The sequence below is a fragment of the Athene noctua genome, chromosome 20 (assembly GCF_965140245.1).
Source record: "Athene noctua chromosome 20, bAthNoc1.hap1.1, whole genome shotgun sequence".
NCBI lineage: Eukaryota > Metazoa > Chordata > Aves > Strigiformes > Strigidae > Athene > Athene noctua.
Window position 1 is genome coordinate 3,408,682 of NC_134056.1, and position 17,109 is coordinate 3,425,790.

The following is a 17,109-nucleotide window of genomic DNA, read 5'->3' on the forward strand; positions in this document are numbered from 1 at the left end:
AGACTAGAACTAAAATGACATATTCCACTAAAGACAGACAATTCTCTGTGCTTTTCAGGTATTTATACTTATGGCATAAGTAGATGAGTAATCAGTTAGATTTGGTTCTTGCCTTTAAAGTCAAAATAGCATCATACAAATATGAAGTTAGTCTTTCAACAGATCCCAAGTTCAGTAACAGCATTCATGCTTGTGATGAGAAAAATGACATAACGTGGGAAGCCAGACACATTATCAACTACAGCCAAGCACAGTAAGGGCAAAGTTCTCACAAACAGCAAATGAATTCAGTAGAGGAAATTTTCCATTTCTGTGTGTGTGGCAACTTGCACAGCTGAGTGCTGATTTTGGTTAAAGTTCTCTTGACAACTGTGATAAATATTAAGTTCAAAACTATATTACAAAACAGCCTTAAACTTACAGAATAAAAATTTTCAAAATACATATACCCCAAGCTAAACCTAGAAATACTTTCATATTTCTAATGTTTCACCCACCCTTAACAAAGGCCCAACTCAGCTGAAAGAATACTTGATGTGCCCATTGGAAACTCACTTGTTGAGAACGAGAGCTGAAGCTACTCTGGTGACTATGAACACTGCGGGAGCTACGGAGACTGTGACCAGAATGCTCACTGTGGACACTGCGTCTGTCAAACTCATCACCATAAGGATCTCTATGGGGTTCAGATTCATCATCAAAACTTCCAGTAAAACGAGGATCGTATCTCCAGTTATCTTCGTATCGGTCATGTCTGAAGAACAGAGAAACACACAAAGCAAAAATGAACATAGCCACCCATATCCCTGAGGGAAGTGACTTCACCGCATACCTGTCACAAAGAACACCGTACCTAACTTCAGACAGGCTTTTAGATTCTTTCCTAGATCGAGGTTTTTATTACAGTAAACAAACTGACATTTCTTCACGTAGTTTATCCAGAATATTCAAGATCAAGACCAACATCATACTCAGACTGTTCTAGGAAAACTCACAGAACATTCATCTGATCTGAAAACAAGTCATACTGCCTTAAATCCTTTCCTTAAGAGTGACGTGACAGTTCATCTGTTTTTCCTCAATGACCTATATTAAAGCTACAGAAGGGACTAGCAACATACATCTGTGAAGTACATGTAATACTGCACTTCAATAATCTGTTACAGGATGCATCTGCATTTCTAGAAGATACTGAGAGGATTTTACTTGCAAAGCTGCTACCACACTCTGAAATTCCGGTGCCTGATACAACTATCACAACAGTTCATATATTTTGAAGGCTTTGGGTCAGATCTTCAGCAAATAAAGTAGTATTTTTGCTACTGCACAAGCCTTTGCCTTAACAATTACTGCCGTAACTTAATTTGACACATGACACATTTGACTAGTCAGCCCTGAAAAAAACAATACCAGACTCTCTGCCTCCACTCGGACCTATGCAGTGGATCTCTGACCATCAGGAGCACGCTGGCCCCGTGCTGCCCTAGATCTGGGGAGAGCATCGAGAGAACGTGGATCCAATGAACAAACCTGTTGCCATATTGATACGCTTCTCTCTTCTGGTAAGGGTTGTGTTCAGCATCATACCAATACCTCTGATCGTAACTTCTAGGATCTCTGTATCTGGGGTCATATGCTGATGAGTAACGATCCCAGCGACTTGGATCTTTGGGAAATAAAAAATAAGTGGTTTAGGTATTGGAAGCCGTTGCCTATAACCTCTTTGTACTGCTTTCTCTTTCATTACATAGTGATTTAGTCCTGAAGCATACAGCAAAACCAAAATAACATACTTAAAGCTTCATAAATATGTTCACTGTTTTTTTTAGTTAAAAAAACAAACAAAAAATAACTAAAAAAAAAATCAATTTCACACCTTTCAGAGAAGCATGGTTACTATAGTTAGAGACTCTTGAAACGATGGTGTTTACCATCAGACAGATCTTTTCTAACATCTTTAAAGCTCAATCACAACACAGTAATAACTCAACATACTTAAACAGAATCTTTGTGATCAGTCTTCAGAGCATCATGCTAAATGTCTCAGGATGTGGACAGATGTTGCTTAAAACCCTCCCAGGCACTATGCAAGCAATCATCTTCAGATTACCAATGCCAGTATCTCTTTATGAGCATTCAGATAATTATGGACAAAACAAAATTCTAGTCATGAGTCAATTTTTGTTTACACCCACCTAAAATTTACTTTGGAAGTCCACCTGCAGGTTACACACCACAGATACACCCCAGTGAATGACAGGCTTGCAACATGTTGAAGAAAACTACTCTCTAGACTTACAATGGTGTGCTTTCACAATGGAAAGGCAAATTAAAGACTGGTAGGGAGGAAAAAAAAATTATTTTCTATTTACTACTTCTACTGAATTAAAAAAACCATACAGGAAGGATGGCACGGTATTAATAACTGAAGTAGGCCCAAAGATCCATTTTTAGCAAGTATAACTTTATTCTTGCTTGTTGTAGAAAGGATATCAGTTCTATTAATATGGAAAAATATAATAATTCTCTGATCTTAAAGTTCCTCTTCCCCATAAACTTCTGTTTAAATGTGCATTTTTCTATAGAAAAAAATCAGAGTTCATTTGACACCTTACCTCCATAATCATATGAGTTCGGGTAATAGCCTGGATAATAATCACTCCATCCACTTTTTGTATAATAATCTTCAGTATACCCCTGCCTGAAGGAAAGCACAGAGATATAAAAAGTTATTAGTCCTCCTCTGATCTCTCCTAAAGTCAGAAGGAGATATGAAGAAGTATACGCCAGAGCTGATTAGGTAAGAGTTTCATATTTAAAATAACTCATTTACAGGAAATCAAGGAATCATAAAATTAAGACTTTACAAACCAATACATCACTAAATTGTTGCGTGACATAAAAAGCTGCCAGCCCTTACTATACAATAATGTAGTGATTTTTATGAACTGCTTTGGTGATAAATTTAATTACTTACAGACAATTAATCACAAAAACTACTGCTCTAATTAGCATCCTTTGAACTGTCTCAACAGATAATTCAGTTACTTAACAAGCAATTAAGTAATTGCTCCCTCAACTTTAACAGTGTCTTGTTATACATCTTTTGGTGATGAAGAGAGGACTATGGTCTGGAGAAGAGTCACGAAAACGGGTCAGGACATGAACTAGCACTCTCAGATAATTCTGAACAGAGGGTTTCAGCCCCTGGGGCTGTCATTGTGGCATCTGTCACCAGTGTTAAAATACAGTCAGAAAAGAAACAAAACCAAAAGGCACTACACCTTTCTCTGGGTACCTGGCCAAAGAGCTCGATGCTGTTATCACCTTGTACGACCTGGAGCTGATGCCAACCTGTGGCTGGCAAGTGTTACAATTGCTAGCACTGGAGGGACAGCACGCCCGCAACCCCAGCGCTCTATGCGCATTCTGCGCTCTCTCTGTTTCTCAATCTCAGCTTTTCAGTAGATGCAGCAACGTTTCCAGTGTTGGCACATCCAAACAGTTAATACTTCAGTGAATAAACGAGCTAGCATTGAAACGCCACTGTAACACACCACATCACTACACAACTAATTCCAGACATCTTCTAGGCTATTACCTTTCTCAGTAGGCTTGGATGGACAGTAGCCTGTAGGAAAGGTTTGGTTTTCATTTGAGCAAACAGAGAGGACTGAATAGAAGAAAACACTAATTTACAGAGCCCGTGTTAGAATTCTGATTGCCCAAATGAACAGAGCAAGCACAAGAATCTGACTAAAACCAACACATCAAAGTAAGTCAGTGCATATACAAAAGATAAATTACAATATTTTTGATAGAAAAAGAAAGATGTGGCCATTACTTGAAAATTATGAGCCTTTATTACATGCCATTTTTAGGACACCATCCCACAATTTCTGAAAAAAGCCAGAAGATGAATCTTAGATGAAGAATGTAGCATGTCTACAAATGTGTCGATACATGTGCATATACATGTATTTTTATATCTACACGTGTACATACACATGTGTATATGTGCACAAACACACATTATGTATACATACACGCACGGGAGGTAAAGATATTTAATGCCAATGTGGAATGATGGGAGCTTTCATGCTCCTCTACAACTGATCACAAAACTGATAGTGCAAACTCCGAAGTGGCCAAGCGAGTCAAGTAATGCTCCTCAAGTTTGCCAACACAGCACCTACCTCTGCAGAGGAGGAGCTTTGATCTTATCAGATCAGGTTTAGCCACCCAACCAATATTCTTAGTCTCCATCAGAAAGGTGTTATTCCATTCCCCAAAGAGAGATTACAAGGCTGCATCAATAACACTGGTACATTAAGGGCAAGTTTCAGACACACTATGACACTGACTTTGCCACTCAGGCTCTGCTGCCCTGCAGTACCATACCACAGTCCACATCCGACTGCACTGTCACGTCACACATCAGCACTGACAGGCTACCCCTAGCAGGCTTTGATCTGCCTAATGCCACCTGTAGGAATTTCAACCTCTTATAAAAACAGTACCTAAGAAGAGTACACACCAGGAAGTGCTACTAGAGGTTATTATCTCATTACAAGATCTCACAGTGCACTTAACTTTTATCATCATCTTAGGTGAATCTATCACATGTAGCTACAGCCATTTTTTTTACTCCTCAAAGCCAGGATACACCTCCTACAATCTTCTGGTGGTGCTAGGCAAAATGTTATGGTTTTAATTTGCTCCATGAGTGAATTACCAACATCAACGGACAAATATTACAGAGGGTTTCATCACTTCCAGACAGATGACTGTGGTTCTCTCTTGGAAACCTGCAAACCTACCCACCAAGTTAATGCAACAGTAATATTTTGTCATTAATTTGAAGCTCACAGAAATCTATTATGCAATAATCATCAGAAAGCAGTAATCTCTGGAAGGTAATTTGCTGCTTCCTGAGAAATGCTAGATTTCACTTCTGCTTTTTCTTTAATATTTGTAGATAGCATCTCACCCCATTGCTGCCCTCTCTCAATTTTTTTATTTCAGATAATCAGACAGACCAAGGCTTTTAAATCTTCCTAACTCATGTGCTACCTGCATCAAAACCTGGAGTGAAATCAGTGAGTGAAACATGCCCACACAGCACCTTTGCTATGTGGACCACAGTTTGGGAGTTCTGTGAGAAAACTTATCCACACAGTTCAAGTAATCATCAGAGAAATCAACCTGACACAGTGCCAGGATGTTTTCACTCGATTTTCTCTTCTGAACACCTGAAGCACCATATATCAGTAGGCTACACGTACTGCTGTGCTTGCAAGGCACATCCCAGAGCAACGTGTAGAAATGCCATTTATTACCAGAACTAGGGGCCACTTGCTTAAGCACTAGCCAGAAACTAAACTAGTATTGATTAAGGGACCCGAGGCCAACACTGCTCTTTCACAGCATGTGAAAAAGCGAACCTCAGCGCCGAGTCCATCGCAGTGACTTCCTGCCTGGCAGAAATGCCAACAACCACCCAGAGAACTGAATGAAAGGAGTAATAAGCCTTCAGCAACAGAAAAGACTGCGGAATTGTATCCTTTTCAGATGTGGCATTTGATACTGTCCGTTCCTATGGCAGCACACAATGAGTTTTTGAGCTTTCTCACTGTGGCTTATGCTATAAAACTTCAATAGGCATCGTGACACTGACTGCTTCAGGGTATACCAGGATCTTTACTCAATTTTGGAATGGCATACCTAGAAGGTGGCCTGTCAGAGCAGTGACTAGCTCTGGAACTGGGACGTTCAGGCTCAGAATACCGATAGTTCCCAGGCTCCATGTAAGCAGTGCTGGTGCTATCGTAGTGTCTGTACCGTGGGTCATACTGTCCGTAGTTATCCTCCTAGAAAAGAGAGTGACACATAAGGTAAGAGGCTTCCCACCTCCAAGAATAAACCTTTAAAACCAACCAAATCACCATACACACCACAACCGTGATACGTGAAGAGATGCAGACCAATAGAACACACAGAGCTTTCCATATTGGTTGTGGCAAGTTATATTCAAGTCTATTAATATCCTAAACTTAAGAAAAAAACATTATATCTGGACTACAGGAAGTTCAACCACTATGCTGGCCACTCTGCTAAACTGTCAATAATTCAGGGAGCAGATGGGAACCAAATGTGAACACCTGGGCAGGTAAGACTGTTATAACTGCCAGCTTTTTCCAAAGAACCAAATAAACTGCTATCAGCTGACATCTGTGCCAACTGGAGTTGGTATTATCAGCTACTTTAAGTTTTTATAATCTTATAATGTAATGCAAGTTTTTATTATATATTTTTATTATATGATTATTTAGATTTTATTACATTATACATAAATATATATTTATATAATATATAAAATAGAATGTAAAATTATATTTATATAATTATCTAATTTATATTATATATTTATTATATATTTTTATTATATATTTAAGTTTTTATAATCTTATAACGTCATGCAAGTTTTGTTACTGCTATCTGGATTGTCCCTAGAATTAAATACTTAACACAAATGCTACACAATGTTGATCATGACAACTGCTTACGCTCATAACTCGACAATGAAAATTACTAACACATACCAAGGGGGGGAGGAAGGGAAAAATAACAATTTACCATGTAATAAAGATGAGCTGCTGTTCTGGGGTCTGCAGGAGGGTAAGGCGGTGGATATGGAGGCTGGTAAGCATCGTAAGGATGTCTGTAGTAGTAGTAAGGGTTCTGGGGAGGACCAAAGGCATCCTGAGGAGTCTGAGGCAGGGATGGACGCTGCAGATCTTGCTGTGCATTTGGCATGACTGACTGACTGGTGGTGGTAGCAGGAGCTGTGGAAGCAGGAGCACCCGATGGCTGTCCAGATGCTGGTTGCTTCTCAGGACTCATCTGATCATACCTTGCTGTCAGCTGTGCTGAACCTGCCTCCTGGGGACCCACAGGCAGAGGATGGTTACTCAGCACCTGGTTCTCACACTGCTGTGATGCCTGCATGGCTTTAGTCCCTGTGGCAATCTGGTAGTTTGAAGGAACTGAGGACTGCCCAGAAGATGGTGGCTGCTGCATTTGAGCTGCCTGCATTTGTGGTTGAGATGGCAATGCTCCCTGTGCAGCTCTGTCTGACACAGCCTGACGCTGTACATCTTTTGTCACCTGTTGATAGAAATGTTGTTTGTCATGCATCTCCGGACCCACCTGACCAGTACTACCAGCTGACTGTTGAGGATATACAGGACCACCAGAAAGTGACTGATTATGCACCTGTACAGAATTACTTGCACCGCTTTTCTCCAATGTCCGTGAGACTGTGAAGTCGAGCGCTCCAGCAGCTTCTTCTTTGCTATTTGAATGACTTGCAGAATCATTAGCCTGTACTAGAGAATTAACAGGGAGGACTAGTGCACTTGCACTTCCACTTCCACTGGGGAGATTCGTCCCAGGAGAAACAGATGAGTTAGACCCTGGCTTGCTAGCAAATTCAGGAACAAAACCTTCCATATTAACATTCTTTTGCCCTTCTGTAGCCAAATTAAGCGGAGTTTTCATAAGCAAGTTTGCAGGCTGATTAGAAGCACTATCAGAGGAATTAACAGGGCTCTGTAATAAATTATGCTTTAACAGATTAGTATTTGGAAGTGCATTAACTAACAGAGATCCAACTTGCATCACAGGTAATGGCACGTTTTCCCCAGAAATGATCCCACCAGCATGTGAAGTCTGAGGACCCATTGCAGGCTTGTCCCCAACCCCAGAGTCCTTCATTGGCTGATTGTTTTCATTGCTGCTTAGCTGATTAGATAGAGAAATAGAAAAATTAATTGGCTGAGCCAAGTTATAGTTTTGATTAGGCTGAGCAATCAGGATAGGCTGATTTTGCAAAGATTCTGTGGGTGGAGAAGACAACAAACTTGCATAACCAGAACTTGCCTGAGACTGAAGTGCCTCCTCTTCTCCCATTTTGGGAGGATTCTCAAGATTTTCAGAAGATATATTTCCATCTTGGGAAAGCTGCACAGCAATAGTCCCTGGTTTACTGGGCTGCTGATTAGACAGGCCTTCTTCTGGTGGCTGAATGACTTCTACAGTTTGTTTGGCAGGGACGTACACTGCAGGAGCAGCAGGAGCTAGAAGAACATTTCCCCCAAAATTAGGTAACTCATTATGAGCCCACAAAGTTGTTGCTGGGCTATCACACTTCTTAACTGCTCCCTGAGCTCTTGTGGAGGACCTTCTTTCAGATACTGATTGTATGTTCTCTATCACAGGTCCAGAGAGCAACATATTTCCAGCTTCGCCAGGGACTGCAAGAGGCAGTGGGTGTACCTGAGGCATGAAAATAGTCTCCAGGTTATCTGGTGGCTGTTCAAGATTACCAGGGGACGCAGCTGGCATGGCTGTATTCTTCTTGATATTCTTTTGGTTTGAGTGGTTCTCTCTCAATTCAACCACCATCTTTGCTTGGTCAATCTCTGCAGGTTTTATACCAACACCATGGGACCTCACAGGTTCAAAAGAACTATTTGCGCTTGTCTGAAATACTCCTGTAGGCTTAGGAGGACTTGGAGTTGGAGGCTGGGACAGATTACCATGGTAGTTCTTGCCCAGGTTTAGCTCGCTTGAATCGCCTCCCAGAGGAGAGGAGTCAATCTGTTTAAAGAAGCTAGCAGAAGATTCCTCATCAGGCTTCCCACTTTCCTGTTGAATAAACGTACCGACTTGCTCTTGAGGTCTTGCTGAGCTAGAAGCACTCCTATGGCTAATGTTGCTATAGTTTGAAGATACACTATCTGGTCGGACTGGGTGAGGTAACGAATCAGGTGCCTCCAAATTTGGTCCTCCTTCAGCATGGCTGACAACAGCGTTCTTTGGAAGCATCTGACCTGGAAAGGATGCGTATCTGTACAGATCAGGACCAGCAGTAGGGGACGAAGCACTCATGTTCTGTGGTTCACTTGGCAGGACTTCTTGATTCTGAATGCACTCCAGGTTCTCAACATTTTCATACTGTGACCCACCATTCCCAGATGCGTCACCTAGACGTGCCTTGTCGTCACAAACAAACATCGAGTGCTTAGCGGCCTGTGTCTCTTGATGACTTACAATTTTAGGAAAGTATTGGACATCCATTCCTTTTTGTACCATCTCATTGGCTGAACCCATCTGTGCCTGAGAGAGAACATTAGTTGCAACCCGCTGAGGATGCGCTGGCTGGTGATACAAGGATGTTGAATTTGCTTGACAAGCATCAAACTCCGCTTTCTCGACTATGTAATTTTTTTCAGATGAAAGGATTTCTTCATTTTCTGCTTCATCTCCTCTGAAAAACATGGAGAGAGTTCCAGAATCTTGATCTGTAGGAATAGGTCTATTTGATGTTTCAGACACATCTGGAGACAGGTTTTGGGGGTTATTTTCCTGAGCTGTGGGAATGACAAAACTGGAGTCCTGCAATGGTGGCTGTGGGTAGAACTGTTCCTGGTATGGTTGACTTAACCAAGCATTAGTCATTTCTGTGTTCTGCCTAAACACATTTCCAGGCTGGACGTTGTTCATGTGATGACTGCTATTTGCAGAGCTGTTTTTCCCATTCTTATCACAACCAACAGACAAAGGCGCTTGCATGATATTTTGTGGAATACCTTGGTGTACAGGACTTTGCTGTAAATTTGTCTGTGGAGGAGGATGAGAAGTGCCAACAGAAGATTGAGAAATGTTATGAACGTCAGTCTGAGAAGACGGCTCAGGATAGGGCACAAAATTTCGAACTGAAGACTGCATGTTACCTTGAACAGGCCTCCACTGAGACACGGGCTGCTGAGGAGGTGGAGGGAAGAGCGTAGTTGCATTGAGTCCTGGAGGAACATCATTTGGATCTCTACTAACATCTTGTCTACCTCCAGGTTTGTTGGATGCAGACACCATTCCAGGATGCATGCCGAAAGAATTTTCAACTGCTGCTCCTGTATTATAATGCAATGGTACTGCAGGCCCATGGAGTCCAAGATCTGCATGTGGATGCACTTCTGCAGTACTATTTATAACATATCCTGGGGACGGTGAAGGAATCGAAACATTAGAAAACGTACTGGTATTTATTCCTGGTTGAGCTACAGGAGCCGATAAAGACGTATGCAGTCCATGAGGATTGTCCCCTGCACGTGACTGTAAAGTATGCACAACGGCTGGTTGCGGAAACACTGCTGGGGAAGAGCTTTGCATAACCAAAGCATTGCCCTTGGATGGATTATCTAAAGAGGAACCCTGGGGAGTTTGCCTGCCAAATGCAAAAGGGTCTGTCACAGGCTGCACTGGGGCAGCTGTTGCACTTGCTCGTTTGCTGAGGGAGCTGTTTCTCCAGTACATGTTCCGAGCAAGGCCTGCAGGAGGTGGAGCTGCCGCTCCTGCTGGAACAGTCTGTGGAGGCTGCTGCATGGTGGCCTGGAAGGGTCAGATGCCAGGTGACAAACTAGCAGTGGATGCCGTAGACAGATTCCTTCTTCCGCCCTGTTAAGGTAAAACAGATGACAAGTCAGTCTCCTTGCTCACAATACATGCAGCACTTCAGCAATTTTTATTTTAGAAACAAAATTACTCAAAGAACTTGGAAGTGGAAAATATCTCTCTCTTCTCCAGAATGCGTTAAGAAATTTACACAGGACTTTGTATTTCTAAATCCAAGTCCAGTATTAATGAAGTTTAATGGTGTAGGGTAACAATGCACACTATTTAACAACGACATTAACGAATAGCTCTGAGTAAGTGTAATTAAACACAGTTCAGTCCTGTACAATAAAATCTCAGACTATTAAAGCACCAATGGTGACATACTGTTACGTTTCCCCGGATTTGTTTTAAGCAGAAGTATACATCATAGACAAGACACAGCAGCAGTCAGCCTACAACAGAACCTGCAAGCGCTATGGCAAGCTCAATTTAATTATAAAGAGTTGAGAAATTATAACCTAACTCTAATTCTGTCAGAGACGATCTTCAGCTCTGTTGCTCAGTGTGAATGGATCTTTTCACAGGTAAGACGAGAAGTGAACATCTCAAGAAAGAATTCATCAGATGTTACTCTCTTCAACAGAACACAGTCCATTTTTGTTTTAACAAAGAAAACATTGTGTAGGACAGTAAAGTTACTTATTTTGAGAAAGGTGACCGTGTTTTCATCACAAATCTTCTCTCTTCTAGATGAATGCTGCATAATAGTAAAACTGTATTTAAGAATATAAAAGACAATCAACTCCCCCCCCCCCCAACTACTAATTAATCAATGTTCTTGCTTTAACACTAGTGGGACTTTGGCATAGTATCAGAGTTATAGCTATATTTCAGGGTGGAAAGGACAGGCACAGAAGTATTCCAACTCTGTCAGCAAGAACTCCAAACAATACCAGTTAGGAATCTGGGACATAGTAAGCTCAGTAAATTAATTAGGAACACGTATTTTTCAATTTTATTACCCCTTAACAATCTGGGGAGGAGGGAAGTTGACAAATCTAGAGTTCTTCAGTACTTGTTCAGTTCTGCTCAGCGAAGCTTTAGCAACGTGACAGTCTTGTTCTCTAACAGCACACAACAAATATGGTTTATATCGTGTAGAGTGAAGTACCCACAGCAATTGTTTCATACCAGCTGCACTTCTGTTTATAGAAGACAGACAAAAGCTGTGCAATTTTTAGTTGGTTTTGGTAGTTGTTTTTTTTAAGATTCAGCATCTAGTCAGTAAGAGTAATAAAACGGGAAGCCAGAAAAGTCAGATGTTTGTAATCAAGCCAAAATTTTAATAGCTATAGAGAAGTTCAAATGTGAAATACTCCTGGTTTCTATTTAACAAAAATACATACTGAGTGAACACTGTGTAACTACATGTATTTCATAAAGATTTATAACTAAAAAATTCCAGTAAAAAGCATACTGACCAGTACCACAGCATGATCTATACAGATTTTACTGGACATGAGTACAATTTACCCCAGGGAAAAATCTCTCCTACTCATCACTGCAGAATCCAGCCGTCTTACATATAATCCAGGTCCCTCACTCAGAGAGCCTCAGTCAGTGTCTCCCAATTTCTCCCCCATATCCATATATTTCATAGCCATATCTTAAGTTAAGACCTTGTAAATTTGTTAAAAATAAAATGGGGAAGAAGACCAGAAACTGTCTTCAACAGAAAAGCATTAAGTAGAAAAAGCTTCATTAGTTTCATGCATTACTTCCATTTGTCTTCAACATTTTTTAAAAACACAGCTGCCTGTTGAATTCCTATCAAGAATACATACAAAAAGATTTCAGTGCTTTTCTCCTATTATGATACCGAGGTGAAGGGTTTCTAGCTGGCCATGCTTACTGCCAACCATGTTACCAGGAAACCCTGCCCAGACACCCACCTGTTTCCACGTGCTTAAGAAAATCCAGGCTGTTCTGGATGGCCCCATTTATTTTTCATCACATTCTTTAACTGTATTAACTGCAAAAACTCCTCCTTCCCCTCTAAATAAACTAGTGTTTTTGTGCGACACACTGGGAAGTGGGGAGGAGAGAAAGCTAAATAAAACATCTGCCAAGACAGTCACCTCCTGGAAAGCACTAACTTAACTGAACAAAATCTTGGTGTCTGCCTAACAGTTCTGTTCTTAACAGAAGAGTTGTTTCTAAAATACAGTTAGGCACAAACCCCAACTGTTCCTACAACTTAACTACTCACTTCCAAATTTCCAATGTGGACTCCATTCCTTACAGTGTCTTATCAGATGTACACAAAGAAAAAAAAAAAATCCTAATACTTTACCACATTTCTGTAACAACCAGTAATAGTAATTAGCTAACTGAAGTAAGTGTAGAGTTCTACTTTAAAGTGCTGGCTTGCCATTCCTATAACAAGATCTCTACTGTTGCGTTACAGAAGTTCAATACGAGGATATCAGATTCCTTACAGGAGGAAAGTTAATATTAACAGACTGCACACAGCATACAAGATTTGAAGAATTAAGTCCAAATAAAATGAACATGCCCGTGTCAGGTAATTTAAACAGAAGATATCAACTCAGTGATACTGACCCTCCCTGCTCCAATCCAGTATTAACAGAAATGCAGATTTTAATAAATTTATAAATGAGAAATAACATAAGTTAAAAGCAATCCATCTCCGCTTTATTTAATTTGAAAATTCTTAACTTTCGGCAGGTTTATAATACATAATGCAGAGTAGCCTGCTAAACATTAGTCACCAGAAAGAACAGCAGCAGAAGGTGTTTCCAAACACGCCAAGAAAACGTTCCCAAAGAGGAAAAAAAAAAAAAAAAAAACCCAGACTAAAACTACCGTCTACACAAGGCCATCAATAAGTTTCACCTGACAAGCTCTATAGCCACAATTAGTTTTAAACTCCTCTGTGAAAATTTATCCGCACGGAGGAATAATTTATATGGAGGGAATTAGTTTAATCCTATCTCCAAGGGATATAAGCTAAATAAATTACTCTTATACAAGAGTGAGTATGCCCACGAAGCAGGTTACAGAGTACTAATATTAATTCTCATATGTGTGCCTGCCTACATATATACACACATGTGTTTGCACACATGTGCACATAATAACATGTTCATGTACACGGATTCCTACCAACGAGAACAAAGTGAATTAAAAAACCTGCTGCAATCCCAAAGACAAAAATAGCTGGAAAATTAGATTTGTATCTTTGAAATCAGTATCTGGGACACTGTTTTTACAGGGTTTTTTTCTTCCATGCAGGCAGCTGCACATCTGCACACATGTGGATGACACTCAGACTGAATATATTCTACATCTTTAATACTGCTGATAGCTTCCTACCAGCTTTCTCACCAACGGCAGCCACAGTTACAAATATTACTCGACAAAAAGAGCTCTTTGGGAATCAAAACAACGAAGCTTAATACGATGCACAGCCAGCAGGAGCAAAAAACATTCCCATTTCTTTTGTAAGGGAGACTTGACTACCAGTCCATCACAACAGCAAGTCCTAAAGACTTTCAGGCAACTGTACTACTGAGTCAGCACCAGTTACTACTCCAGTAAAGCACAGACCTATGACACTTGACAAGTCGAAAAAACAACCCTGAGTTGCGAGAAGTATTACGTCTTGTCAAAGGAAACAGATGGTAAATAACGTCAGGCGATACTTCTGACGGCAGGATCTCTTTTTCTCCCCCTACCCCATTAATTATTATTCGTAACGCCTGCAGCGTGAGCGCTGTCCCACCGTGGCACTCGAGGCGACCCCGAACAACCCAAATCCCGCAGGAAAGCCGCCGCGGCAGCACAGCCCCGCTGACTGCGGCGGTGCCTCACCGCTTCGCCCTTCCTCGCCGCATCACAACCCGCCCCAACCGGGACCAGAGGCCGAGACCCGGGACCGCCAGCGACCCGCGGCCCCGAGCACCGCCGCCCTGAGGCGCAGCGGGCAGCCCCAGCTGCACCGAGGAGGCACCGGCCGCCGCCAGCCCCGGGGCCCGCACCTCAGGCCCTGCGCTCCTCACGCAGCCCACCCGGGATCTCCAGCCCTCCCGGCCCGCCGCGGCCCTTCCCTCAGCCGCCCCTGGCGCTGCGGCAGCGCCCAGCCCCGCCCCGCGGTACCTGGCAGCCCCCCCCGCCGGCGGAGGCCCCTCAGCAGCGGGCGCCGCCCCCCCTCACGGCCGCAGCACCGGCCGCCTCCGCCGCCGCCATCTTGGAACATCCGGCTCGGAGTTCCGCCACCGCCGACGTGTCACGCCGCGTCGCGCGATGACGTCACGGCGCGTGCGGGACCCGGCGCCGCTTGTTTGTGTTTCTCCCCGGCCGGGCTCCCCCCGCGTTCCTCTAAAGGGAAAAGGGGAGGGCAGAAGTGTCGGAGGGTAAAAAACCGAAACCAGCCAATCACAAGTCGCCCCCAGCCCTCCTAAGGGCGGAAGCGGCTTCTGCAGCGGCTGCTGCGCAGCGTCAGAGCTTGGCGCAGGCGCAGTGCGGCGGCGGGCTCGGGCGTCGCCGGTTCGAGTCCCGGCTGGGGCGGCTGCTGCCGCGGCCCTTTCCCACCGTCCGTCCCGGGCCTCGCTCCCACCGGTCGGGGTTTGGCGGAGCGCGGCCTTAAGGGGATCCCGGTCCCCTCAGGCAGCCACCGGGTGCGGCCCGGCCGAGCGTCTCCCGGGATCTCCGCGGGTTTCCCGGGGCGGGTGCAGTGGCGATGGCGGCCGCCAGGGCGGGACAGAGGACCGCGGCCCCGGCCCTCGGCCGCTGCAGCAGCTCAGGCCCGGTTCTGTCAGGGCGGGGCTGAAGACAGAGGGGGCTGGGGTGGGAGCAGGGCGGTTCAGGAGGCTGCCACGGGTCGGTGAAGCTGGGAACGAGAAAAAGTAGTTTTTTGGAGGAAGAGACAAATGTAAGATGCTGTTACGTGCTGCAGAGCAAGGGCCCTGTCCCACAGGGGCTTAATCTGTGAGGGGATGTTAACTGTGTGAGGGAAGGCCGGTGTACAAGTGTCCAAAAGCTGCAGGTGCCTCGGTTCAACCCTGCTGCATGGAGCTATGGGATGAGTTAACTTAAAGGCTTATAAAAGCACTTCTCCAGAGAATCGTGTTCGTCTGTTTGGTTTTCTTTATTAAGACGAGATCGTGACGTGATATCAAACAGTTAGGTGCAAGTCTAAAGGTTTTACTCCGCTCTGTGCTGTGCTGAGGGTCTGTTTCATGCAAACACAAAGCGCTTAAGGGGGGGAGTCCCCGTCACCCCCGTTACAGCGTAAGGTTGTGTCTCATTTACAGGCGGTGGCCACTGTGCTGATATTGTCACACCCTGCACCCAACAACAAGCCTTTGTGGGGAAAATACAAACGACCTAAACAAACATCTTAATCAAGGGTCATTATCAGCGAAAGAGCTGTTTCTGCACGCTTGATCATTAAAGCAGGGTAATACCCTCAAAGCCCAGTCCAAGCAGGAGAAGCAGCACTTTGATGCTGGTGTGGGAACCAGAGGCAGCGCTGTGATTTTTAAGGTGCCTTTCATCTCCCTCTTTTGTAGGAACATTCTTATAAACCAGCTTGTCAAATACAATTTCCCTACACCAGCATGAATTGCAGATAAAGCCCTGGGCTTCCCTTGGTATTTCCCCCAACAGGTGTAATCTGAGGAAACATGATTTTAATGAGCCTGACTGTCTTATTAAAAATACATCTGTAATCTGTAAATATCATCAGCATCTTACATCTGTATCTATAGCTATACATTTACACTCCGTAGCTAACCCTCTTCTTACATACATACACAAATCAAAATACTAATGACAGGATCTCACCTTTGCTGTTCTCCTGATATGTGATTGTGAAAAAATGTCACATTAAGACATTCATTCCCTTTCTACCTTGAAGCTTTCTAACTGATTTGCTGTACTCAGCAAATGCAGCCAGTTCTGGACTTGAGAGTGACCCATGACAAACAAAAAGGCTTGCTGGCGGGAAGAGGACAGCGTGTGTCCTTCACTCCTGCTTTATCAGCTTACTTGGGGTACAACACAAATGACACTGACCTTTTCCTGGTAAATTCAGATAATTTATCCAGCGTTCAGGTTGCAGGCAACCATAAAACATAGCTCTGCCCCAGGAGCTTGCTATTAAAAGGATCATTCTTTGAGTCTAGAACCAGGAACAATGGCTAAAGGAGAGTTTCTCTTAGGAGTGTTGGTTGGTATTCTCGATCAGGTTAGCCAAGCCGGAAAAGCTGAGCTTTATTTATCCATTAAACTGAGCTTTATTTATTTGTTACTGTGATTATTCAAACTACCCCAGCCACATTAACCCATGTGTAATTCGAGAGAGGCTACACCTTAGGTGAATTTGGCTCCTTTTGTACATTCTTAAGGGGGTGAGTTGAGCTGCAGTAACAATTCAGCAATCAGGGTTCCAGCAGCTGTTAGCAACTTTCTGAGCAAACACCAATAGCCTGGAGGTAAAAGCAATACAGAGTAGCAATTTCTAAATGTCCCATCTAATTGAGCAGGAATAATGAAAACAAAGAATAAAAAAACCAAGCCCTCCAGCATGTAAACAAATAGTTCAGGTGCACTGATTCCTCATAGCAT

The 17,109-nt window shown here is 43.2% G+C and overlaps 1 protein-coding gene across 6 annotated transcripts in view; it reads right to left on the minus strand.

Moving 5' to 3' along the window:
• The window catches only part of SEC16A (SEC16 homolog A, endoplasmic reticulum export factor), a 31,345-nt gene extending 16,635 nt beyond the window's left edge, over positions 1–14,710 (minus strand). For 4 of the 6 annotated variants that reach the window (XM_074923341.1, XM_074923339.1, XM_074923340.1 and 1 more), the window contains exons 1-6: positions 14,638–14,710; positions 6,637–10,518; positions 5,725–5,870; positions 2,616–2,701; positions 1,531–1,666; positions 556–754 (exon numbers count right to left, since the gene is read on the minus strand). In XM_074923341.1, the coding sequence (XP_074779442.1) occupies positions 556–754; positions 1,531–1,666; positions 2,616–2,701; positions 5,725–5,870; positions 6,637–10,446 (4,377 nt within the window). In that variant the 5' untranslated portion in view covers positions 10,447–10,518; positions 14,638–14,710. Of the gene's footprint in view, positions 1–555; positions 755–1,530; positions 1,667–2,615; positions 2,702–5,724; positions 5,871–6,636; positions 10,577–14,637 lie in introns of those variants that run through there. The other 2 variants (XM_074923342.1, XM_074923338.1) reach the window with 2 other exon arrangements.
• Positions 14,711–17,109: the final 2,399 nt, after the last annotated feature.